This window comes from Labrus mixtus, chromosome 17 (genome assembly GCF_963584025.1).
Source record: "Labrus mixtus chromosome 17, fLabMix1.1, whole genome shotgun sequence".
In the NCBI taxonomy this organism is placed as follows: Eukaryota; Metazoa; Chordata; class Actinopteri; order Labriformes; family Labridae; genus Labrus; species Labrus mixtus.
In genome coordinates this window covers 10,308,847-10,336,838 of record NC_083628.1, presented here as the reverse complement: position 1 = coordinate 10,336,838, position 27,992 = coordinate 10,308,847, and the positions used below count along the sequence as shown (strand labels likewise).

The window sequence follows — 27,992 nt, the reverse complement described above, 5'->3', positions numbered from 1 at the left end:
GTTGCGTAAAAAGACAGCTTTCATACCAGCCTTCATTCAGAGTTTGTTCATCTTTGATCGTAATCTTGCGTAAGTACAAGGATAGAAAGTAAGATGCAAAGTAGGGCGCAATTGGTATTCTAATCTATATGAATTCATCAAAAGAAATGATCGTTTCCAATCATTTTGATGATAAATAGAATAGCTGTGTCCAGCTTCTCAAACGATTCCTTTTATCATTCCTTTTATGCGCGTTTCAGAACTTTTATTGTACAAGAGAAGACATCTGAAGGTGTCACTTTAAGCTCTGGGAAGTTGTGATCAAAAATCTCACAGTTGTGTGACCTTTCATAGCCAATTAATCCTGAAAAGAATCGGTCAGTTCAGATGTGGAAATTATCATTAGTTTAAGCCTAAATTAATAACTAAGGAAAGATGATAGATATACACACACACACACACACACACACACACACACACACACACACACACACACACACACACACACACACACACACACACACACACACACACACACACACACACACACACACACACACACACACACACACACACACACACACACACACACACACACAGCCAATATGCAAGGTGTGAGGAACCAAAATAAAGCTATCTTTATAAAGGAAGTGACAACAGGATGTGATGCAGCTGCATGCTCAGCAGCTTGCTATAAGGTTTTGTTGTCTTGCAAAGTTACCATGGCGACAATGTGTACCCTCATCATTGCCCAAACACATGCGACACACTTTGCATGCACTCACTCCAGAAGCATAGCCACCAATGCACAACTGCACGCTCACTGACAGGCATGCAGTAGATTTTAACCAGCTGGACTTTCCCATGTGCTTTTTAGATTTTCTCTGGATTTCACATTTCTTAGACTGTGACGATCATTTTCCACCAAAGAATTAACTGCCCGCCCCCCAATGCTGGAAATAACATACCTTTGTGTCTGACAAGTGTCTCTGCTCTGATGTCTGCCTTCTTTGTTGCTCCCTAGTATGTCATCTATTACTTACTCACATGTGTATGTGTGTGAGTGTGGGAGACTCTGCTCTCGGCCTCTGATTGGTGTGTGGGTGAAAACTGGATGAAGTCCTTTTAATGTTTCCCCCAGGACGCTGACAGATCAGGTTTTATGTTCCCACTACTATCCACTGTCCAGCATATGCACTGCATAAAGTCAGCTCCTAAATCAAGAAAGAAACGACAATGAAAAAGTCTAAATACAACCTCATATCAGCAAAATGATCTGCCAATAGAACAGATACATACATACAGAATTTCTAAAAGAGTAAAAAATGTCTCAAATAGCCAACAGTAAAATGTAGTGCAATAACACATTTGTCTGATACAAAGAGAAGACACAGCATCATTTTCTCCACACGCAGGAAAGTTTGCTTTAATTCTAATTGTCTTGAAATGGATTAAAAAAAACCTCCAATACGTGGAGTTTAAAACCATATTCTGCTTTAAAAAAAAGTAATTCTGACCCAATTTACGTTTGCAAAGAATGACAATGGTTTTCCTGGAGACATTAATCCAAGGTTAAATTCATTTATTTTACAAGTTTTTATCTTATTCACAGAATTAAGGATAAATTCGATCGTGAAAAGAGCGATCGCTTATTTAAAAACTCCAAGAGAAGAAATATCTTGTCAGACAAAACACAAGTACAAATGTAAATGTAAGATATTTCATAGTACTTCAATTTGACTCTGCATTTATTTATTTCCAGTGTAACTATATTCATTTATTTGCCAAATGCTGTCAGGGGTTCATAAGGTGACCCTTTGCTAAATCTGACCCAATGAAAATACTATTCATGTCTGGACAGACCTCAGATCTGATGGAGAGAGGAAACAGATATGAGTACTTAGCAACCTGAACACACACACACACACACACACAAATATGAACACTGCACACATATAAACACACCCCACATGCTGTCTAGCTGAGATAATCTCATCTCCATCTGCTTGCCTTGGATCTATAATAGGCTGCTCCTGCTGCGTTTCTGACTGCCTGCCTTTCCTCCCTGAGTCTCAACTAGCTTAAAAATAATCAACATTATCGACAGCAGAGACAGGCCAGACTGGGCGGGCAATCAAAATCCAAATCCCTCCATTCTGCAGCCTGTTGTTTCTCCTTTTATGTGTTTGTCCTACTTACAGTAAAGTCTGACGCTAATAACTGCTGCAGCTGCCCGACTCGGGTTTGCACCTGTGACCAAGGGCTCTGTGTTTATGTGTTTATATACATGTGCACGCACGAACACCCTTACACACAAATGTGTCTACTCTTGTAGGTATTTATGCTCTGGCTGTGTGTGTGTATGTGTAACCCTTATGTCAGTGTTAATCAGGAGCCACTGAGGTCTGGTGAAGTGAGCGAGTCTCTGATGTGCATGTTTGTGTCTTTTTTTCTCTTCAGGCACGACAGCAAGCTCAGATGAGGCACCAGATGGCGGCTGACAGTAAGAGCGATTACTCCGCCTACCTGCAAAAGTTCAACCAGGAGCAGAATGAACATTACTTCACTGTTATCCCCAACATATTTCAGGTAAATATGACAGCTCGGCAACATATGGCCCACACTCGCATGCTGTTGTAGATACCTGCACTTAAGTTGTTAAACAAACCTACAATTCTTGGGTAAATATTGTTTCCCATAGATCAGATTTATTTAGGGTTGCCAACCAGACTAACATATATATATCTCTTTTGGTGTTTTGTGTTGATCTTTTCACTCTTTCACAACCTGCCCCGTGCAAATGCATCTGAAAGTGCAGACAGATTGAGAGGTCTGGCAGAATGGTGCATTCATGTGCAATCATTAGCTGGCCTGCGAATTCAATGCAACCGCCCCCACTCCCCTCTGGGTCGACGACTAAAAATACACTCTGAACATGCGGGAACCTCTAATGGGTAAAAATGCATCATTATGAAGAGTGCAGTTATTTTGTACAAGCTGTTTGGGATTTCAACACAGTACGTCCAAATGAATCACACCGGTGTTAAGAGTTGATATAGTTAATTAAAACACCTAGAATAATAGTACCTTTCTCCATGTCTGTCCCCGACTCATCATGTTAGTTTAATCTTATTTAGCTGCTCACGACAAAGTTACAGCTGATGCTTCTTTTTCTTTTTCCAGTTAAGGGGTTTTAAACTTGTGACTTTATTCTTGGTTTTTACTCGTTTTTAAATAACAGTGCAGTTCTTCTGGAGAGTAGGGGTGGGAATCGCAGTATAACGCACGATAGGATACAGTGGTCGATGTTGTGCTTTACCTCTGTGCATTGCCTGTCAGCACGTGTCTTTCCAATCGGACTTAAAGCTGTTCGTTTTGCACTTACTGAAGGTGTTTCCTATCTTGTGTTGTACTTGCTCTCTGATGTACATCGCTTTGGATTTTTTGCTTTCTTGATATTTTATCCTGCTGTCAACTTCTTCTTTGGCCAATGAACTTCAGTTCACATTATGTTCATTCGTGTCATGAAGTCCACCATTCATGTCATGAGGCCAATAGATATATAGCACCAGCATAGTGAGGACAACAAGATATTGCAGAGTAGTTATATTGTCCCACCCCCCAGAGAGGAGTCAACCTTTACATATAATTAGGCTTCAAACAATCAATGAGGTCAGCCTGGATTTCATGACTGATCATTTTAATCATTGACTTAATAAAAAGCTGTGTTCAAAATGCACTCCTTTATTACTTCACTTTTTTAAGCAAGATTTATACTTACTACATACTACAGATAGTATATCAGATCTTTGATGCTCATTATCAAATGACAGTCCTTTCAGTCCTTTAAATTTAAAACTTTTTTAATGACACAAGCCAGGAAACCTTGTATTCACAGATGATTGTGCCTTCCTTTTCATGTAGAAACTTCAAGAAATGGAGGAGAAAAGAATCGAGAGGATAGGAGTGTGCATGAAGACGTTTGCAGACGTGGACCGCCAAGTGCTGCCAATCGTGGGGAAATGTTTAGACGGCATGACGAAAGCAGCTGAGGCCATCGAGCCCAAGACTGTGAGTATACACAACTAGATATACATGTGCACACACACAAACACACACACAGAGACACCACCATATGGGACACATTACTCACTCAGCCAGGGTGTCAGTCACAGCCCACACACTATACCGTTTAGGCTTTCATTTGACCCACAAGTGTGGCAGTGGGTTGTTACTCTTTGGGGGGTATTTTCAAAATAAAACTTCTGACCTGTGAAAGTTCTGTGGGAGGACGGTGTTGTAAACCAAGAGAGTAGTTTAAAAGAATGATTCAGTATGTGTGTGGACCTTAGCATTTATACTCGTAAAACCGGTGCGGTATAAGCTAGACTCTGATTTTTGAGAACAATAATAATACTGATTTAAGGGAGCAATAAAATATCAATGATTACTGATAAAATGGCAGATTAAGTGCATTTCAAAGATGGCTTTTTATGTGAATTTTCCTAGATTTGGCACTGTTATAAATATGCAGAGGTACTCACAAAGCAGCTTTTTAGAAATATAACCTTATAAAGATGTACAAACTATTCGATGACATGAGCTCTCAATCCCCTCGAGCACTGTTTTCCACATATACAGTATGTTCTGTTAAAGGCTTAATATGCGATTTTTCACACTTAAATGTAATAGAAATCAAGTATATCCTCTGAAAATAACTCTGTGAGTCATGACTGTTTACAATGGGTGTAACGCCCGAGTCCCACTGTCTGTGATGCTTTCCGAGTTTTCCGAGTCCTATCTTCACTTTGTTTACATGGCCGGGCCGGCCGGCCAGCTCATCCCCTCGCGTATAAAAGTTGTTTAATTGAGGGACTAGAGAAAGGAAGAATAACATACCGTACTCACTGCTTAACTGAATGTCACGTAAGCATTTCTAGATCACGGTAATTTCGGGTAAATTTACATGCAGTGTGAAGATACGAGCATAATAAAGATCGCTAGCATTAGAATGCTAACACAGCAATGAAGCGCACGTTGTTTTGGTTTCATGCTGGTGCTCAAGGGCAACATCTGCTGGATCAAAAAATCGCATATAAAGCCTTTACATTGGCATACCGTAAAACTCCAATTAATAGCCTGGGTTTTAATTTATTTCAGCCTATGAAATGACCCTGCCTTTATTTGTGACAGACAATAATACGAGACAGGCCTTCAACTATTTTCAAACCAAACTGGTACACAGCAAAGAAAGGAATGACTATAAAATAATACATTTACACCAGAAAGATTATTTTACAGTGTATTGTAAAAAAAACAAAAAAAACAACTAGAAATCACTATTTTGATCTTGCTTTGTAAGACAAGCCCATCTAGGCTAACTTGCTGCACTTCTTTTTTTGCTTATTTTTGATCTATTTCAACAATAAGTGCCTCAGGGCATCTAATCGAGACCTGCTTTTATTTGTCATAACTTGCAGCAGCACCGGGCTAGTAAAAAGGACTGGGCCCTAAATGGGGTTGGGCTTTTATTTGACGTTTTACGGTACATCAGAAAAACTCACAGGCTGATACAAATATATATCTGCATGAGGCCCATATCAGCACAGAGCAAAATGTCGGTCAAGCTTTAGTAGAAGCACATACGCTGTAATTTTCCAAAGAAGGACTCAGAAGACTGATGAAAAAAAACATCCCCCTCCACAATAAATGACAAATAAGTTCCACATGCACAAATGATTTATTTCCCCTGAAGTAACAGCCTTATATTTAACAGCCAGATAGGATTATTAGAACATTTTGTTATTCAACGCTCTGTTGGAAGGAGAGTAATGCTATTTCCCAGAAATGTTTGTACACATTGTAGAAACAGGAGGAAGTTGAATCGTCTCGTGCTTCCTGTGCTTTAAACAAGCGTTTGCCTATTTAAGTTTTATACACTTTCACCGAGTTGATATGCACTCGTATCAAAGGGCTGTTTACGGTTTCATTACTTTGATTTCAAAATAAAAGACAGCATTTAGCCACTTTAAAGACAAAACGAGCTGTGTGATATATTGAGATGTCACATGTTGGCTGCTTGCCGTATGACAGAAAGCAAGACTATCCTCAGGCATCGCATAATATATGTGTGTGCTTGAGTATGTCTGTGTGTGTGTGTGTGTGTGTGTGTGAGAAAGAGTGCATGGCTCGGCTCCAGGGAGATGACTCCATCCTGTGACTGTCTGCAGCACTAAACAACAGCACAGAATAACACATCACATGCTCCTTCCTTTAGTCTCTCTCTGTCTCTCTTCCTGTCAGAAACTTCTTAATATCATATTTCTTTTAATTATCTTAATGTTCTGAATGTCCTGTTCTTAACTCTGTAAAGCTCTTAAATTTGCTCTATCTATGAGTAGTGTTATATAGACAAACTTGCCTTGCCGCATGTATACATTGCACACCCCACAATCTCTTGACCCCCTGGCCCTTATCAGCTTAGATAGGCTGATGCACACTGCACATGATTAATGTTCTTCTTCCTGTTTCTGAGCCCAGCTGTGTTCACTGTTTTTGTCATAACTCCTGCCTGACAGATTTGGGTCTTTTCCTCTTTCTTCAGTGGCCCACAAAATAGAAAATGACGGCCTCTCTTTATCTCTCTCTCTGTCTGTCTCCTTTCATGACAAACTCATGGACTGTCATCATTCAAAAACTACCATAAAGAAGAGAGTCACCAGGCCTCTATTGTGTTGCATCTTATCACCTGGCGTACTGATTAGACGGTCAATCTAAACACACAGACATCCCCCATTAGTCATTGCTTTGCATTGTTTAATTATTCAGTTTATATGTAAAATAAAAATGAATTAAGGTGTTACACTATACAACGATTTCTATCAAAATAATAAAAGCAGAATCAGTAACCCCCCGCCTATTTGCACGGGTCCTAAGCCAAAAGAAAATACACTTCCAAGCCGACAGCCTTTCTTACCAGTAGCCTGCAGCTGCACTTAAGCTACAGTGCTCAGTGGCTGATGATGGAAGATGGAAGAGAAACTCCAAGAGAAACAGTCCAGATTCCCTAAGAAATCAATATGGTTACATTTTCTTCCTTTGTTAAACTCGATAGTCCATCTGCATGTCTAACTGTATAACAGTTTTATTGTAAAAGTAGATATTTTTGTTATGGCCCTTAGTCGGAAAACACAAGTTATTTACATGGCTAATGTAAATAACATGTTCACTAATATTCCTGTTTACATGCAGATGTGTATGCTGAGATAAACAACTGCTTTACAAGCTGTTTGATGGTTAGTTTGTTTGGGACACAAAAAGCTAAGAGTGAACTGGTAAGAGACTATGTGTCTGTTAAAACCCAGAGTAATGTGTTTATTCTGATTCGGCTGTTAACATGTCCAAAGAACCTGAAACTTGAATGATGTCGGCTTTGCTAACATGTCTTGGTGGAGAAATGCTACTTTTTTTTAAGGCTTAATTCAGGAAATCCAAACAGAAGATGCAGTCTCCATGCATTTCTCAATACCGTCCCATTAATATGTTCAGATAACTCTAATTGACATTTTTTTACATCATGGCTGTTTTTCCATCACCCTGTAAACTAGCTGTCTAACTGAGCCAATTTTTCATATGTGCTTTAATATATAAGAAGAGTATGAATTAAGTTACATTTTTTTAATTTTGTCAACATTAAATTAAACTGTAAACTTGTATTCAATAAATGAGTTCACTGACATAGCTGTTAGTGATTTAAAAAGCTTTTTATTAAGTCTACAGTGAATTCATATTGCAGGAGGGCGGTGTGTTATCTAAATAAATCAAGAATGAAGCTGTTGCTGATTTCTGCAACCCCTCTCCCACCCCTCAACTAGGACTCGCAGCAGGTAGTGGAGTCGTATAAGTCCGGGTTCGAGCCGCCCGGTGATGTGGAGTTCGAGGACTACGGCCAGGCTATGAAGAGGACGGCGTCTGACACCAGCCTGTCCAGAGAGACCAAGGAGAAGCCCGTCAGCAAGAGCAAGGGCAAACTGTGGCCTTTCATTAAGAACAAGAACAAGGTAACACACGAGTGCACACATTCACATCTGAACCTGCCGCACCATGGTGGGCTGACATTTCCGTTTTAACACGATTTTTCTCGCTTAGAGGTCACTTTAGACTTGGGGGAGGTTTCGTGAAGTTATGTTGGTTGTGTCCTGCAACACTGTAGAAATATATGTGTTCAGTGTCACATATGTATCTGTTACATTTCTAGCCCTGGTTATGTTTTAAATGTCCTTTTTGTGTTAATTTAAGTTAAGAAATGTGTCGCTAGTTCATTGTTACTATTGCCATTTTTGTTGTTGTTGTTATTATTATTATTAGCAGCCACGCATTCCCCCCCTCCCTGGCAATCCACCCTCACCAATAATGGGAGCCTCCCTTCTTCTGTAACACACACTAATGCATTTCTACCTTTTATCTTGTGGACGGGTTCAACTGGCAGACATTAACTTGATCTAAAATAACAGTTTCCTGGTGTTCGGGCTCCTTCAGTTTCCTGCTTCTGAACAGAAAAAAATCTGATCTCTGACTGTCTTATGGGCTGTTGGCACTGTTGGTGGTGAAATAGAGCAATGCATGAGTGAGTAACTGAGAGTGCGTGGGAAAGAAGGGCTGGAAGCAAGTGTGTGCAATCCTAGAGGAGAAACCCGGAGTACTTTATGTCAACAGAAAATGGTGTATGAACTCATTTTAATCCACAATGTGCAACCTCCCAAAACTACACACTTAATTCAGACCAGATTCATTTCAGCGGTATTACTACTCTGATGCAGGGAGGTATTTCTACACTTGCATGCAAATGTAACGGAAACATAAATTAAGTATAAAAGCACCATTGCTGACTCTCTAAATCAAGGATTTTTGTGATTTTTCACCCTCTTTGTGTTCGTAAGAAGGCTTTCTAAATCACTCGAACGTGCATGCGAGCTGCTTTATTCTCCTAACTCGTCCACTACTGGGGATGAATAATGCAGTCAGATTTTTTTAGGACAGCAATAAGCAATTCAATCTTACTGTGATGATGACCTTAAAAATCCAGCGGCTGATGTCCTCGGGGACATGGGGAATTTCTCGTCCTATCTGGCATGTGTCGAGGTCGGGGGAACGAGCGCCTGCATGCGCTTTGACTCAAACTCTTTGCTGTTCGCTTTGTCGCAGACGCTTGCTTTAACACATGTTACGCTTCCTACTCACTCTGTTTTTGTTCACCTTGTTTAAACAGTTTTTTTTATGTTTTAATATGTTTGAATTTTTCATTCCCACAACATAACAACTGACAAGGTTTGGCGTTCCTTCGGTTGTCTTTTACATTCTGTTTGGGTTTTTTCTGTTGTGTGTTTCTTTTTTAATATTTGTAGGAGGCTTATTTATTTCGTTTTGTGTTCCCTCCTTTTTTCCTCCTTTTTCGTTGGATTCTTGCCCCCTTTATTCTTCTTCTTCTTCTTCCATGTTTTCCTCCTCCTTTTTCTTCCTCCCCTCCGTCATGGCTCCCCCCCTCTTACTGGTAGCTTATGTCCTTGTTAACGTCCCCCCACCAGCCCCCACCTGCCCCCCCAGCCACATCCCCGCCCTCACCCTCTGCTGTTCCCAACGACTCCCAATCTCCCAAGCAGCAAAAGGAGCCCCTCTCCCACCGCCTCAACGACTTCATGGCCTCCAAACCCAAAATGCACTGCCTCCGGAGCCTGAGGCGAGGGGTAAGTGTGTGTGAACAGCTAGCTTTGTGCATGTGTGCGTGTGTGTCTCTACACCTGTATCTGAGCTGTGAACCTGCTGCACTGTATGAGTGAAGTAACAGAAAAGGTATCATAATCATTCCCCAAGTAACTGAAAGCATCTGTATGAAGGCAATGTGACCTCAATTGTTAACAGAGCCATTACACGCTTTTATTTCCAAACCTTGCAGTTCAGAACTGCCTTGAAAATCTGCAGTATAACTCCTTTAGTGGTATAATCAGTGAATACCAGCAACATAAGAGGCCTCTTACCTTCACTCATACAGTGCTCAGACTTTTTTTGCTCCGCTAGCATGCTAATGTAGCGCAAAAAACTACAAATCCATGGTACACGTCTTACTCACCTACAGTCTCTCCATCATGTCCCTTCATTCTTCACATTAACTCTGTACTCACAATGAGATCCCTTCCTCTTACCCAACTTCCCCCTTTGATTAGCAAGACGCCTAAGAGTCTTGGCACTAGCATGGAGACTGCAGATGCCCCCTGCGCACTTTTCATCTGCAGTCTATGCTGGAGGCGGCGGTTTGCTTTTGTTGTTTTGCAGATAAAACGAGGGGTGTAGTGAACACTGGGTATGGAATGATTCCGGATTCAATGACCAGTGTCAAGTGAAAAAACATCAAGTTAGATCCCTTTTTTAAGAGATGCACTTATTGTGAAATTCCTCCTGAACTCCTTTATCACTGTTTCCATAGAAGCAGCAACTACAAAGGCTTAATCAGCACCAGGGTCCTGGTGGGTGTCATCACCAGTAACTGATCTCAAGTCCAGTGTGTGTTCGTACTTGGGTCACTGGGTCGGGGGGGGCAGGTCAGAGCACCTTTTCCTGTCACACCCTCCATCTCTCCCTGACCTCAGGAATGGGCGGTAACTCACGTGTTCCTTCCGGAGACCACAAATATAGTTTTTGTATTCACTCTGATTTTTTAAAAGGGCAGCAGTTACTCACGGCAGAGAGTTTGAATCAGTGCTAACATGACGCCTGAAAAAGGCACAGAGCAAGAACAATACTGTGGGTGCGACGGTCCATTGAGCGAGCATATCGTAGAGGAAATGATTGAAGGTCGGCAGAAGAAAAGGGAAGTGCGTATTTTTTTCAAACAGGAATTGCACGTTTCTGAAAGCGGAAGTGCTGAAACAGCTCTCGAGAAGAGCCATAAAGAGGAAAAAAAAAGAGTGAAATCACATGCATTGTGTTTGAGTTTACACAGATACAAGTGATTGAAGTGTGACCTTACTGTAACATTTAGAGCAGATGAAAAAGGTCAAATGAAGTCTTTGGAGCCCATGAGAAGTTAGAAAAACTATCACAGCAGAAAGAAAAATCCCTTTTTTTTTAAATCAATCCGTACACCTTCATTCTTACTTCATGAAAACACATTGTATCAACTCGTACATATATTCATGTCTCATGGCAGAGGCCTGTTCGTGTTTTCATGTGTATAGATGTTGTTTGATTTAGAGTACATCGTCACCACATCATTTGCTTCTGTTTAGATCAACACTAGCATATTGACAGGTCAGTAAAAGGAGGCAGAAGTTGCACGGTTAATCCGATAAAACAACAACAAGTCTTTTAAGGACGGCAGCCTAGTGCCTCACTGACTCAGACAGTTGGGACTCATTCCTCTGAACAGCTTACTTTAATTCTTTGGCTCTTTCACAAACAGGCCTAGATACATCTCCTCAAAGCCAGCTAACTGGCTTAACTTTCACAACACAGTACAGTAATACAGAACCGATGCTCGTTTTGAGAAGGGACACTTGATTGAAATGTTTGATCAGCAGCAGGTCTTGGAAGGTATTTTAAAATCTGGATCGCTAGAAGGTTTTTGTTTGAGATTGAAAACGTTTAAAAAAAAATATATGAAATGTGCCAGGTCTTTGGCCGTCACATGATCACATGCATTTTAAATGAAAAATGTGATCAGATGACTTTGCATAGTACATTTAGAAGGCTCCTTTAGTGGAGCTTCAGTTTGATACTAGAGCCGAGTTTCATTGTTACCAGCTGAAGCTCTTTGTCTAAAAGGAAGGAGGCGACTCATCAGTCCATCCATTCTTGTTTTTTCTTTTTTTTTTTTTACTTATCACAGTCCAGGCAATGGTAATTTAGTTACTTTATCAAGAGCTAGTACCACCCTGCTGGGGAGAACTGAAAACACCAGGCCAGATTGTCTGATTTCATGTTCATCTGTAACTCAAATGAATCATGTTTTTTTATTCTATTCCTTGCTTGTAAACCCTGTTTAAAGATTTGTAAACAATCAACAGATGTTAAATATGATATAAATCGAGTTTAATCAAGAAAACTAGATTGTATTCCTCCCACCTCCTGCAAAGAGAACATAGTATCACATTAAGGATCGCATTAGTTGTGCCAGTGGAGGTGGTGTTTTGTGTCCTCTTGCTTAGCGGAGGCATGTCAACACCCCCCTTGCAGGAGAGCCTTAGTGTGGGGCATATTCGCTGTCTCATCCATCCACAGCAACTATATATGTGTGCGTGCGTATGTGTCTTGTGCAAAAAGCGAAAGGCATGTGTGTTTTAGGAGTTCAAATTAAGAGCGTGTAGAGTATAAGAGCTGTAAGAGAGTCGGTGCTGATCTCACTGACGAAGCTGTATTCTCTCCGACAACCACCACAGCAGCAATCCCCGCACTCGCTCATTTGTAACAAAGAGCTAATGAAGAGGACTCTGGGTCGACCTACATATGCTTTCGAAGCAAGGCAATATGTTGTAAGTGTGTGTGTGATGGGCGTGTGTGTATGTGAGCAGGTATGGGGTTGGAAGAAAGAGGGAATGAATATTGAATGCGTCGGGATGTGTTTGGGGTCAGTGAAAGCCGTGTACAGCACATGCACTAGCCTCATGAATAAAAATTGAGTTGCGTGACGTCCGTTTCTAAGATGAGGATGTTCGTCACAATTAACGAGGCTAATTTTCCTCACAAAGGAGGCTAGTGTGTGTGTGTGTGTCTGCGTGTGTGTGTGTGTCTTTCTGGGAATTGATCACATGGCCCTGTCACGTGTCAAATCTGGACGAATGCTCTGACGAGATGATGACTTCATCCCACATCACATGTATCCGCTTCAGGGTTCCTTGTTGCTCGTCATCCCCACAGCTGATTTAGGGCTTTCCCCTCACCGAGCATCAACAAGGGGTCAATTCACAAAGTGTCACAAGCACCTAAAGCAGTGGGGGATTATGGGTGTGAGGATGCTTAATCATCCGAGCTTCCAATCGCCCTCTCCTGGTTAATTAAATGTCACTCTAAGCCGTATGTAGTAAAAGGTGAGGTGTTGGTCACACTTTGGGTCTGGGTTAAGCCTACATTACCCAGAATTCACCCCTACAGGGCTTTATTTGTGCTAGTGTGCCATACTGCAGCAGTGTTGTTTGTCTGTAAGAGCTGAAATATACCTGTATATCTGTGTCTGTCCGGGGGATGGAAGGAGTTGAGGTTCATCTGAGGATAAGGGGGCTGGTATTTATCAAACTTCTTAGAATCACACTGGGATGGCACGTCAGAGCTAAACACATTCAGCACCATGCCGTTTAATGCTGCTCTCAGGTGACATAATATACTGTATGCACTCAACGCAGTAGGTGGAGAATTCACCCCAAATCTCTGACATGGATCATTTTATTACAATGAATCTTAAGTTATCCTTATTTATAAACCTCAGCGATGCTTATTGTTGCTTATTCGTTATTCAAATTTCAAAATGTGAAACTGTTTTGTGAGTAAATCTTAATTCTTCATGTAGATGCATGGACAGTGATTTCAAATGAAGAGAATTTCTCTTAAACTATCGATACATCTTTCCAAACACTTAGAAGGCATCAATAGGAATTATTTTTTTCTCTTTGTCAAAGCTGTTAATGTTTGACTTACTATGACCTTGTCACAAACTTAAAGAAGTTTAGGAGTTAAAGGTCGTGCCCTGGAGTTTTCTTGTGATTTATCGGTCTACATGTACATTATTGTTCCATTTGAGTCTATTTTTTTTTTTATGAAGTCTATTGTTGTCCTTGCTATGAAGTGCCTTATATGTGCCGGGCTAAGTGTGCAGTGTTGCTGCTCTGTTATGTCGTACCTTGTGTGTCTCTTGCTCTGTCTCTCACCTGCCCAGGGACCCACAGTTGAAAATTAGCCATGATGGCTCAACTGGCACATTACAGAAATGTCATGAATGTGCATTTGTCCCTGTAACTTCAAACTGTAGACAATAACTAAGCCTATCTGTAGAACATCTCAAACTAAATCCATTGAGTCTGTACCTGACCCGATAGAAACAAAAACAACTTGAACTTTAATTTCCTGTACTTTTACAGAAAGTTACAGAATATATAAATACAGAGGAAAGATTTGAATGACTCTTGGTGCTCTGTAAGTAAAGCTTCTCACAAGGGGACTGTTGGAATAGTACAGAGGTGGGGGAGGTGAGAGTGTGGATCACAAGATAGAGCAGACTGTAACAGGCCATTCCAGGTGGATGACTCGATTAGTGGACTAAAGTGAGTAGAGCCACCTCAGTGCACCAGCCTGTGAGCCTCTAACAGGATTACAAGTCACCTGCTGCAGCTCCACCAGCTGATGATTGTTCAAATGCTCTCTACTCTGTTCTTTGTGATGAAAACATAACCACATCCTCACAGAAAACCTCTCAATAAAAACAAGTCTCAAGTCCTGCAAACGACTATTTCTTTTGTCTCCCCCTTGCTTTTTAGTTCATCATTTATTTCCTGCCTTTGTTAGTCTACTTTACTTTGAGATCAATATTTGCCTGTGTGGATTTTCTTCTTTAAAAAAAAGGGAGTTTGGATAGTCTGGTTTTGGTTTTGAAAGTGTCTCTCCAGCTTGTCTTCATCTGCCTCCATGTCAACGTTTGGATCTACTGATGTGTGCTTTTGGTGCCCTCTGCTGTCTCTCTTTGTAATGACAGCAGAGATGTACCAAGGAGTAAAGGGCACATACTGTATGTCCCTGTTGCATCCACACTCCCTACTTCTTCTTTCTTTACATTTACTCTCATCTGTCTTCCCCTTAGTTTTCTCATTCTTTCCTCCGTGCTTGTCGCAGTAGGTCGTTGTTTTCGCAAACTTGTTTCTCATTTTTCATTAATTCACCCTATTAGAAATGTTAAACTTCACCTCAAAGGAAAAGGGAGCAGGTATTAAAGCTCAAACTCTTAATTAAAGAGCTTTTTTTTGACACATCTAGCACATAAAAAGAAATCCATGTTCTCAAGCCTTTTAGTGCTTTTCCCTTCTTTTCCTTGAACGGTGAAGTTTGGCAGAGTCAAGCGTTGACACAAGCTACATCTGAATGATTTGTATTTAAAGAAGGATGAAACAAATAGCTGCGATATTCTTCTGATGCTGACTGTTTTCTGTTGTGTCTTTCTCTCTCCCGCTCCTCGCCATTTCTTTCTCTCCCCCCCCCCCCTCCCATGAAGCTTTCTCTCAAGCTGGTAAGCATGACCGTATAACCTCAATACCGTAGCGGCATGACCGTATCACGCATGTCACGTCCTCTCTGTAACACATTGTTAACAACGTTGTGTACGCCGTTGTGCTCTCTTTTGTTATTTTGGTTATAAGTTTGTATTTTAATTTTTTTTTTTGCTGTGCTGACACAACGATGGACCCCAGACTCATTGTCCTTGTCTTTATTTATTTATGTTGATTTGTTTTGTTTGTTTTTATGTCCCGTTTGTGTTTATGTCTCTCCCAAACTGTGTCTGTGATCTCTGTGACGCAGATCACACTCAATTCCCACGTCCGGAATCTCATTGAGGTGATCAGATTTACTCTCTGTCTTATCCGTCTGTCTCGTAGTCTGTCTGGTAGTCCTCCTTGTCTCGACAGATTGTGTGTCCTGTTAACAAATACTAATCTGATCGTAGGTAGAGTTTGATCACTCGTGTTCTTACACTGCATGCCTGTTTTATTAAAGAAAGATGGTCTGTTACGCTAACACACCGAAAATGATGTATGATTGATTGCAGTCCTTCACAGCTTATGAATATCAAGTCATTAATACTCTGACGATTAAAGGAATAATTAGAATAAAGCACTCTCATATGAATGAATCAAGCTAATGCTCAGTTTAGCTTATTTTTGCATTATGACTCAAAGGATAGGACAGTTAGAGATAGTCGTGTTGATCCAAAGGTATTAAAAAGTGGATCTGTTTCCGTTACAACACTTTATTTGAGTGTCTATAATCTGTGCTCTGTAAAAAGCCTCTTATAAAAATGTTTAGGATGATTCCAACTCTGGATTAAAGAAAAATAAATATCCAAGGCATGTTCCCTAACAATCCCAGCAGGCAATGTTTTCTATTAGTGCGTAATGACATAGCCCATGAAGTTATTTCAGTTTACTGCTAAGTTATAAGAAAGTCATGGTTATCAATGCTCCTCTGGACAGAGCCGGGCTAGTCGTTTTTTTCCAGCTTCCCACCACAATGCTAAGCTAACTGTAAGCTTGTTTTACATTAAGCATGCAGACCTAAGCGTGTGTCGATGCATAAAAACGAGCACTAAGCTCACGCAGTAATGTAAACAAGGTCTTTTAATGATTTATGCTTTTTCATCATTTTGTGCGTCGAAATCATATTTTTAAATCACTTCCTGATTCCATACAAAGTCACACTTATCACATCACTATGAGTCAAATTGTTTGCCCATAGTTTTAGTTTGGTTGTGCATTTCACCCAGGTGATTTCATGTGTTGTTGAATGCCGTAGCGAATGTTAGCATGTGTAATCACTAGCAATCACTAATACATGATTTCTGCACTGAAATGTATCATTGAGAAAAAAAGGAGCATGTCTCTGCATGACCATTTACACGATCTTTGTTATTATTGCATGCCCCGGTAAGTGTTGCGTGGTGATTCGGGGAGACGGGGTAAGGTTGCCATGGTAACCTAGCTGCCGTGTTTGACCTGGCTAATGTGCAGTGAACCTCAAGTCTGTAGCTCCAGCATTTGATATCCTGTTGTGACCAGTGTTAATCTTCACACCATTTTCGAATTTAGTCATAGTCTCCTGACGAAAATGTCCTTTATATTGAGTCAGATATTATTCATTTGTTATTGATTTAATTTAGTCAATTAGTCAACAAAATCAGACGCGAGCTTTTATTTTTATTATCAGAAGCTCTAGGGGGCGGGGCTTCACGGACCTGCAGGCTCTAGGCTGCACATTGTTGCACTCACCACACACACGCACACCTTTGATGAAGTATACGATGGTTTACAGTGATTTTAGAACAGCTGAGGGGGACATTTTCGCCAATTAGATGATGAAGTAATATTATTGATCAAATCGTCAAATAGCGGAGTTTCGTCTCGTCGTCGTCATAGTTGACTAACGAATATTTTCGTCATTTATTTCGTTGACGAGATTAACACTGGTTGTGACCCATCTCAGTGAGATCCGATGAGGCCTTCACCTGTCCAGTCCATGCAGAGATAGAGAGGCCTAAAGTAGAAAGCACATTTATCTCCTTTGATCTTTTCTGTAACTTGTGAAATAAAGTCAAAGAAATGCTCTGTAGAGCTCCGAAGAGTTCCATGATTAATTGAGAAATTAAACCCTCAGACCAAATTCCAGCAAACCAACTTTTCCATCAGTCTCAGTTGTACTTTAGGTAATTGATAGTCAGTATAATGTTAGCATGCTAACACGCTAAACTTAGACTTGTAAAACATTAGCATTTTCATTGAGTTATCATCGCTGATATCTTGTTAATGTTTTACATATAGCCACGCAGATGAGCAGAGTTTGTTGTTGGCCTTTACTTTGTTGTTATATAATCTCACTCTTCAAGATGGAAAAATAATAAAAAAGTACAAGACTAAAGCCCTCCCATCAACTTCCAGGAGTCTACCAGTGTTTGGCTTCAGCTTAACCATAATGGGAAACCAAAACAACATTTTATAAAGCTGATGGAAAGGATAATCATTTCATGTTGAGCTCTTTGGGTCTCCGCACAGAGTGAGCTAGCGGCTAACATTTAGCAAGCCTCAGGACTTAAATACTGATGCATCATGTTCATAGAAAATTTGAAAGACTGCCGAGAAGTGACTCATCAGTTCAGACTGGAAACCTTCTCAAAAGGAAATCTGACACCTGGACGGATGGACAAACCTCTCACTCTCGCAACCTTTAGTTCAAGAACACACAGTACAGACCTCTTTCAAGCCATTAGTCAGCTCACACTGAAACATGAGCAATAATACGATGTGCTTATGCTGTAATACATTTCCGATGCATTCATAGAGAGCACTAGAGTAGACGCAGTGACTGAATAGGTAAAAGGCCTTAAGTGTACGGACAGACAAACATCCCAAGCTGCAGTATCTCCTTCAGGTCAATTATTATTTGAACATATAAGGAGCTCTGTTTGTGAAATAGATTTTTCCCGGAGACTTGGCTCACACGGTTTACAGCAAAAGGGAGATACTGCACCTAACTAGAAAAAAGCCCCTATGAAATCAGCAGCACAGCAAGTAATGAATAATGAAAGTTACTGTTTCTGCATCTCATGGTTTCTCTCCTCTCTTGCCCATTTCTATTCCTCCTTTTTGTGTCTCAGGGCTCTGGACCCGAGGACTTCAGCCACCTGCCACCAGAGCAGAGGAGGAAGAAGCTGCAGGGCAAGCTGGATGACCTGAATAAGGACATTCAGAAAGAAATGGACCAGAGGTATCTTTTCATTTGAACTGACGTTGACGTTGTATAAGCTTGTTGTGATACTCTTTTCTTTAGGTAGCTTCAAATGCTTCACTTTCTTAGAATCGGAAGCATTAAAGGTCACAATTTCAACAGGCCTTACCCCCAATGTCCACATACTCCTTAGTACAGGACCTTTAAAAGTGTATCATACATGACAAAACTCTGATGTTTATGACAAGAGGTTGTTTAAAAACTCTCAATCATATTGATCCAAAACAATCCTGGATGTACCAACAGAATATTTCGTTAAGATTTTGGAAGGCGCGAGGGACCTTTTCCTATAAATATTTCCATTGAAATTTGTTTTGACCCTTTTTTTTCCAACTTTCAGACTTGAGCTGATTTGATTATTTTTTCCTCCCCAGGGATGCTCTGACTAAAATGAAAGATGTGTACGTGAAGAACCCTCAGATGGGAGACCCGGCCAGCGTCGACCCCCGGCTATCAGAAATAGGCCAGAACATAGAGAAGCTCCAGTTTGAAGTTCAGAAGTTTGAGGTGAGTACGGCGCCTGTGTGAATCTCTCATTTCTGTGTGTGAGTGTTAGTGTTGGCGGAGCGATCTTGTTTGGTTTACACGAGACAGTAAATAATGAGGAGTTCAGACACACATCTCCAGCTGGGGTAGTTCCAGAGAAGTCTGCTACTCGTCCATATTAGGAGAAGATGTGCTGCAGCTGGAGAGGGCAGACTGCAGCAGGGGAGAGAGAGAAGGCGAAGAGAAATGGACTGATGTAACCCTGTGAAACAGTCAGCTGTAAGACCTGATATGGGACAAAGTGGCCTCCACAATGTCAATAAATACCTGATGATTGACCTCCAGAAGGGAAATATCCAACTTATTCCACAATCTCTTGCTTAAAACAAACAAACACAAAAATATCGACTCCAGTTTTAGGATGTCACGCGTTATGCTGTCAAATCAAAGGTTTTTCCTCCATCTGTTACTCCTCTACCTGGTAAGACCTGAGGGTTTGACCGAACCCAATAAAGCTCTAATGTAAAGGAAATGTCCTTATCTGTTCAAGTATTATAAGGAATCTTTGATACAACTTGACATTCAAGTTTGAGACATAAAGTCGGTAACACATTGCATTGTTGACAAAGAGACTAGCTAGCTAACCAGCTATGTCATCGCCTCCAAATCTAATTTTTTTGGAACCATTACATAACCATGGTTACATAACCAGTGTGTGATATGAAAATGTACATATAATGGATGGAAAAACACTGATTGCTAAAATGTGTCTAGCTTTAACTGACACATCACTCTCTGTTAGCAGCGCACTGTTGTTGTTTGTTTCTTTTTAATTACAGTTCACTTAGCAGACGCTTTTATCCAAAGTGACGTACATCAGAGAGTACTGATGTTTATTTGTTGTTGTCACATGATTATCTATCTGAAAACAGTTGATCCTTTGGGGGGATAATAGAATTTTCTTGCTGGTAACCAAAAACAACATTTAAGGCGGTAAAGAAACTGGTATTAGAAGATGTCTGATAAAAAGTAGCAGTGAGTTCTGAGGGGCAGATAGCAAGATAACATAAAACGATAGTTTCTTTTTTAAAAAAATTTTTTAAGGGGGAGATCATGGAATGAGTTGGATATTTCTCTTCTGGATGACAAGTATCAGGAATTTATTTACAACTTTGTCCCTTATCAGGTCTTACAGCGGACCTTCTCCCAGGGTTACATCGGTCCGTTTCTCTTTGCCTTCTCTCTCTCCCTGCACAGAGCTGCAGTCAGCCCTCTCATTCATAAAATTCATTCATTCATTTCAGTTCTTCAGCTGCATCAAGCTCTCCAAAAGGGTTGAATTCACTTGTTGTTGTACTGAGGAGATACATAGCTTACCAGCTGGTTGGGATATATTGTTAACCACGGCTTTGAATTCATCCCTTTACTTCCGTTACTCATTTTAGAAACATTGTGATAGTAATGCAAGTTAACTAAGAAACTTTCAAACAGTTCAAACCAAACAGCTTCATCTGTGGTCTTTGAATAAACCCAAGAAATAAATCAAGTCAATCAGAATTGAGTTTTCACCAAGACAATGGTATAAAAGGCAAATATTCTGGAGAGAAAGAAGGAGCTGTTTCTTTCTGTCATGGTTTTTGACTTATGTAAAGGCCCTCTTAAGTTGTCACGCAGGACAAAAGATAAGCTGTAGACCAATCATACAAATTCTTTGTTTGTGTTTCAGGGCTGGTTAGCAGAGGTGGAGGAACGGATGCCATCCAAGAGCGATACACACCGGAGAAGTGGACTCTATGAGACCCAGAACAGCACAACAGTGAGCAACAACTGTGCGCAGGACAGAGAGAGGTATGGTATACTCTGACGAAAACAACCAAACATCACACTGGGGAGGTGTTACACGCTTCACTTCTTCAGAAGAAAACCATGTATGTTTTCACAGTATATTTACTGTATGTGTGTTGGCCCTTGAGCAGCCCAGATGGCAGCTACACAGAGGAGCAGAACTCAGAGACTCAGGTGAAAGCCAACATCAACCCCGTACCCAACACCAACCCCGTCCCCACGTCCACCACGCCGGAGTTCGACGACGAGTTTGACGACGAGGAGACCCTGCCCACCATCGGCACCTGCAAAGCCTTGTACCCATTCGAAGGTAATAAAACCCACAGATGTTGTAAAAATATATGAATTATTTAGAACGCATGGGCCCTTTATTAATGAGTTGCAGCTGTTAAGGTCGTGTTATTTCTAGAATAACACGCAGACAGGGACCTGATTTCTAGAGATGCAAGGCGGAGGAGTTTGATTTCACTGAATGATGAGTAGGGTCGTGACCTTTCTGAAGAAATGTAGGGAGGAGGAGGACAGTTACAGTCATTTCTTCTTTTCTTCTTGATTTTCAACACAAGGTCTGTCAATTTCTCAGAACCTGACTGCTCTAGTTTAATTTGCATCTTCTTATAAAGATCGTGAGGACAGTTGTATTGGTATCCGGGAGACTTGGCTCACATGGTTTCCGGTAAAGTTTAACATACTCTCCTTTAAGAGTGAAGAGGGATTATTCAACCCATTGAGCCACAAGAGATTTGTATTTTAAATAAGTACTAACTTGTTAAAACGATTTAGTTTTCATTCATTTAAAATGTAAATGTGCCTTAAGAGGTAAGATACGTTAAGATTCAGAGTAATCTTGGGGTTGAAACCATGGAGTCCTGCAGTTACCTAATCAAAGTTTGAACACTGATACTTAGCAATGTTTTCTTTCAAGATAAAGGGTTAGGGTTAATGAAGTCTGGGAAAGAGCATGTTGGCTCGAAACGTCACTTGTCAATGTGTGCAGATCTTGTTTTGCTTTTCATGTTTTTTGGATCCAGCACCTACTAGGGGTGGGAAGACTGCTTGGAAATGTTGCACGTTAATATTCACCTGTAGTGACTTCAGACTGTAATGGTTTAAGCACACGTTAGCACTATCTCCTGTAGCTAAACAACACATTGAATAGATTGTAGTGTCAGCAGCAGGTCTGGCTTCTTTTTTGTCCTCAGATCAAACAAACGAAAAAAAAACTCCTACATGAAGTAAATTCAAGGGTGGACTCGTGGTATCCTTATCTTTTTTCTCTCTTCTGTTCCCCCCCCCGTCCGTCTTTTCGCAGGTCATAACGAAGGCACCATCGCAGTGGCAGAGGGCGAGCTGTTGTACGTCATAGAAGAAGATAAAGGAGACGGCTGGACACGAGTGCGCAGGAACGAGGAGGAGGAGGGATACGTCCCCACATCCTACGTGGAGGTCTTTTTGGAAACAAATGCCAAAGGTGCTATGACATACATTTAACTGAGCAAGTGTGCGTTTTTTTGTTCCTGTGAACCAGGAAGAGTGTTACTGTTCGGATAAGATAATGCCCCCTAACACACACACACTTCCTGTCTCCTGTCCCATGGGGAATCAGATTAGTACATTGTGCCTCAGACAGTTGTGACAGATAGTTTGAGTGTGTAACTCCATTTTCTTTGTATTGTTGGGTTTATGAAACAACACTGAATTTGAGCAGGAGGATGTTTTGTACAAGACGTGTGTGAAAAAAAAGCTTCTAGTTTCTCACCTCTTATTCACTGCAGTGCCACCTAGTGGTCATACATGTAAAATATGACATCCACAGGCACAGCTCGGCATGATTTGACAAATCACATCCTGACACAGAATGATCACGAGAACATTTCAAACACACACTATTTTCTATTTTTTATACATCTTGTTTCATTTTGTTTTTTTGTGAATATTTCAGGTTTTGAAAAAACTGTTACGTGTTTTGAACCGACAATTGGATTAATGGCTGTACTCCGCTGAGTGAATGTATGAACACCAAGTGAAAACTCAATCATCACGCAAGTTATTGTGTTTCAATCACTTGTTGTAGCTACAAAAAAAAAGACAGCATGCTTGATGTGCAATCATGAAACTGTCTTTTAAATCTGCTGTAAAATATGAAAACAGATTCAAAAAGATATTTTTGTAGGCAAAAAAAAAAAAGAATAAAAACTGAGCCCCCAAAAGTTGCATGTTGCAGATTAATCTTAGTGCTGTTACAAGAAAAACGTGTGATTATCCTTCCCTCTACAATGATTGATGAACTTAGTTATTTATTGCCTCTATAAAAGTGTATTTTCTCTCTATTGAGTGACTTTTTGATAATGATAGTGTTGGGCTGTTCTGGTCCTTTTTCCAGGCGAGTGGTAGAGGAATACAGGAGGGAGAATTATCTGAGCTCTACGGTGAGACTGGGCTGAGATCCGGGGAGCTGAAAACGTTTTGTGGTTTTTTTTTTCTTGCATGGATCTCTGAATCGTGAGAGCATGGTGTGTCATTCCACCTGGCTACAACTATGAGATACTCTGTGCTACTTTTCAAGATTGGCATCAAATCAGGAATCATGTCTTTCATAACTCATCACACAAGTCTTTGTTTAGCTTCCTTTTGATCAGCTTTGGTGGCTTGTTACTGGCACAGCATGGGGTTGTTGTGACTTGGAGGACGTCAGGTCTGTGAATATACATTTCATGAATCCTTAAAAGGACGTTTGAAATCAGGTGCATGATGCAACATTTGAGGACTTTTTTTCTTCCTTATCATGACGTGATTTGACGTTTGGCATGATGCAAAGTACAAAGGCTGAACTTTCAGGCCAGATAAAATGGATAGGATTTAAGTGACTGGTTATACAGCTATGTTTTAAAGGAAGTCTTAACACATACAGTTTGTGCATATCACATCCAGTATTTTTCATACATGCAGTGGATTCTTTCGTCCTCTTCTCCATGTCTGAATATCTGGGGTGACTGTCTGTCTTTGACTTCATTTATCTTTAAAAAGGTATCTAACTTTTCTTTTTCTCACTTTTTTTTTTGTTTGTTCGTTTTTTGTTTTTTTTCCACCTTTTTTGACTTGCAGATTCCTAAAAGTGTGAGAGGCTGGCTGAGGAATGGCAGGGCAAGCAGCCTCGGAGAAAACACCCGACCATGTTCCTCCCGCGCTCACAGAGTCAGAGAAAGAAAGTGAAAGATGACCCCAATCTAAAAGAGGAAGATTCGCAACTCAATTTGTCAAAAACAAACGGGAAAAAAAAAAAAAAAAACGTATTGAGAGTGTTGCTCTTCGTGTGCAGAAACACTGTGATTTCAAGACACAATAAGAGATATCCATCTAAATTTAGTGCTCCTAACCTTCTCCATTCTTAACACCCACACAGCAGTCACAACCACAGTATTCAATTTGCTTCTTTTGTTGTTGTCAGCAAAGCTTTTGCTTCTAAATGGAACTAACTCAGCTTGCACCGCTCGATTTCTGAATGTGGCTGTTGGCTTCCTATATCTGAACGCGCCCCTTTTGCTTTCCTTACATTATTGCCCCCCCCCCCCCCCCCCCCCCCCTTGAAGACACTCTTGCACACACATAAACATTCTCACATGGCAGAGGGTGTGGTCAGAGACGGGACAGGTACCAGCAGGAGTCAAAAATTCCACCTAAAAACACCTTTCATGCAGTGGTGTGTGTGTGTGAGAGAGACATGAACTTCTCAGAATCACCCTGGGCTCCTCTGCCTACATCTGGAGCTTTAAGAATCTCACCTGGTCACCACTCCCACTAAAATCCATTTTTGCAGGTTAAACCATCTGGAAATCAAGAAGTGAAGGTGCTAATCATCTGTCTGTATGCTACATGATTCTGTTTTATGTTGTGTGTTTGTTTCTTATCTGGATGCTTGTATGTCTGTCTTCTTTGTAACGGCCCATTTTCTCCAGCTGAGAGGAGAAGAGATGAATGATGCATTATTCGCTATCACTCATCCTATAATTTCTTGTCTTGTTGTCACTGGTGTCTGTTCCTCTCTCTGACCTTCACCCCCACGGTCCTCCCCCTCCTTAGGCAGCTCAGGCTCTGCTTTAGCTCAGGGCGGGGGGGGGGAGCCTCCCAGCGTTGCGGTGTGCTGCATGCTTGCCCTGTCTTCCTCCTCTGCCCCTCCTCTCTGCTAACAACACAGAGGAGGTGTTGTTGGGGGTGGTGTTTGGTCAGCTTCGTCCAGCCTTTCTGTTCAGTTAACCCTCATTGCCTGGTCTCACTGTTTGGATTAACCTGAATGCTACCGTTTGGGTTCAGTGCCTGTGGTTCATTTTTTTCATTTTTTTTTGTTGTCTTAGAAAGCATGTTTTCCTGTTTTTAACAGTGAGTGAGTGATCTCCTCCTTCACAGTGTTCCCCAGTTAAATCTGTAAACTGTATGAAAAGGAGAATAGGGACCGGAAATGTTGTTTTCTGAATGATTTGTTTGCATAGGTAGGTCTTGTGCGTTTGTTTAACTGTTAAATACACAGTACAGTGTGTATTTAAAAAATGTTAGTATTGTATGTTTTTTCATCAGAGTGTCTAATGCAAGTATTTGTTAGTTTACAGTTTATCACCCTGTGGAAACACCTACACTCATTTCAAGCAGCAACAGTTTGACAAAAAATAAATCTTTTCCATCATATTCATATGGTAGCTATTTTCCTCTGACAAGACTCTCAGGGTGGGAAGCTCAGATGCTGTGGAAATGTTGTATACTGGCCGTGTGGTAGGTTTGCAAAAGGTTTAAAAATAAGGGATAAGAAAAATCATTTTCCAATCCCAGCTGACTGATTAAAAACCATCTGAAAATATAAAATATCTAGTCAAAATTTGGAAGGATATTGAGTATTATAACAAGTTAAAGCAACATATTTTACAAGTCATTAGCTAGATCACTAGCTTACATTAGAATTCAGCCACTCCCTAGCTAACATAACTGTTTTTCCTAAGAATTGGTTACATGCTAACTTGTGACTACAGTTGTGACTTTGCAGTTAAAGCTCTTCCAAAATGTTTTAGCTTGAACTATGGCTCAAATAATGAATGCTAATGTTAGCTACTGTGTCTTAGCTTTTTGGTACCTAATGAATCATCAGCTATACATTTCGAAAATGTAACATGATGTGACAAAAGGGCTTTAATTCCTGCCTGATCGTTATGCTAGCTAGCAAATGGTAATATTTGCTAGGAAAAGAATGAATGCTTATTACAGCCACTGTGACTTAGTGTTTGGTATCTAATTCATCAGCTAGTGTTAGCATTCAAGCACGTTTTAGCTAACATTACACGTCAAGTTACTTGCTAAAATTCCTGGCTGAAGGTAACGCTTTAGCTAATGGTTATGTTAGCTGCAGTTATTCAGTTAGCAGATGTGTTGTTTAGCTTGAAATGTGGCCCTTATATTCAGCATTTTCTGATGTAAGTACAAGATTGCAATTTAACCACTTACCATATGATAATGTTACACATTCTTAGGAATGGTGTGAATTCCCAGCCGATAATAATGCTACCTAGCTAAACACAATGTAAGATAAGAATTGGTGGAAAGCTGACATTTGCTACTGAGGCTTTAGTTGTAGGTACCAAATGACTCATCAAATATGTTGTTTTAACTTTAAAATGCCCTTACTTTTTTTTTTACTCTTTATTTTCTCGATTTCCTTATTTTCAGCTGTTGAACAATCATTAATCTAATTTGCATACCTGGACTAAAGCAGTACAACTTTACAAGCAATGTAAACTTCCCGTCCCTGAGCAGGACATCAAGGAAAATGCTCTGTGAGTCTGGTGGATGAAGATATGATATTACACCTGATGTTTTTGGGATTGTCCACTTTTAACTGTCTACTGCTACTGTATATGGAAATATACTGTGATCCACATTTTACCTGTGAGTTTGTGACTGAAATATGACCCTGAACCACCTTTAGTGGGCCTTAACTGGGTTCTCAAAGACAAGGAATGATGCTGGTGCATGGACTAAGATGTGATTATCTCAAAATTTGGGGGCAAATTTGAGTTTTTCTGATCAAGAAACTGTCTGAAGATAGAAATGATGTCCACTGATCCCCTTTACCTGCTCAATGGCACATAACGAACGTGATTTTTAACAACTTTGTTTTATATTTGATGATGATAAGTTGGCTTTCGGCTTTCTTTGCTTTTTATTTCTTTGGGTTTTTTTTAAAGCTGGAAATCTGTGTTGTAGCTTATTCTGCTTGAACTGCAAATATGAGTAACCATGACATCTTTTGGATGAAGCCATTTTTAAATATTCATCTGTTGCAACATAGTATGAACATTAGTGTTACATGAACGTATTGACCACTTGGACTCTTGGTGAAAGGAATGATCAAACCACTGTTGATTTACGCTCACACGTTCTGTTTGATTTTCACCACCCATCGCTCAATATGAAAAGATATCAAACAAAATGCTTTCTTTGGTTTTCTATAAACATAAACATGATGAGGCACAGACCACAACTCTAAAGGCAGCAGTAGACTTGATAATAGAACTGACTTGCCAGTTTTTCGAGACCACCACAAATCTCTTCGTCAAAGCCCCGATTAACCTGCCTGTACAGAGGAAAACGGCACGTTGGAATTAGAAAGAGTATATATGAATATATAAATAAAGTCTAAAAAGGAAAAACATCTATTTTAACTATTGAGAGTCTTACCATTACTTTATCTGCTTTGCAAAGTAAGACTTTTTTCCTTTGTAAAGGTCTACCAAATGGTGTGTTTTTGCACTTTCTGTTTGTGTTCCATTTGGTAGCCCATGCTTGTGTTTCTGGAGCACTGAATACTTTGTATTGTGTTTACTGTGCCAATTAAATATGCCTGAAAGTTAATGAGGTGCTATTTGTGTCTTTGTTTTCCTTCTCTGTCGGGAATTAAGGCCCAACCAAGGGCCACGTTCCCACATAATCTTGAATAACAGAACCGTACTAAATCTGTGTTTATGAGGAAGCAACATGTTTGTAGACTGATCATGTCTAATGATACAGATACAGGATTTCATTAAATGAAGAATACTTCTTAAACCAATAACCCAAATGTAACCTACTCTTTTGTTTCTCTTGCATTTAAGTAAAAAGTGTTTTTGTTATCA

At 40.4% G+C, this 27,992-nt stretch overlaps 1 protein-coding gene across 18 annotated transcripts in view; it reads left to right on the top strand.

Moving 5' to 3' along the window:
* The window catches only part of LOC132992110 (formin-binding protein 1), a 68,948-nt gene extending 41,216 nt beyond the window's left edge, over window positions 1–27,732 (top strand). For 4 of the 18 annotated variants that reach the window (XM_061061245.1, XM_061061246.1, XM_061061240.1 and 1 more), the window contains 11 exons: window positions 2,440–2,568; window positions 3,904–4,050; window positions 7,854–8,039; window positions 9,534–9,722; window positions 15,227–15,241; window positions 15,532–15,567; window positions 18,377–18,486; window positions 18,882–19,014; window positions 20,720–20,841; window positions 20,970–21,148; window positions 22,151–23,215. In XM_061061245.1, the coding sequence (XP_060917228.1) occupies window positions 2,440–2,568; window positions 3,904–4,050; window positions 7,854–8,039; window positions 9,534–9,722; window positions 15,227–15,241; window positions 15,532–15,567; window positions 18,377–18,486; window positions 18,882–19,014; window positions 20,720–20,841; window positions 20,970–21,148; window positions 22,151–22,329 (1,425 nt within the window). In that variant the 3' untranslated portion in view covers window positions 22,330–23,215. The other 14 variants (XM_061061249.1, XM_061061250.1, XM_061061256.1 and 11 more) reach the window with 11 other exon arrangements.
* Window positions 27,733–27,992: the final 260 nt, after the last annotated feature.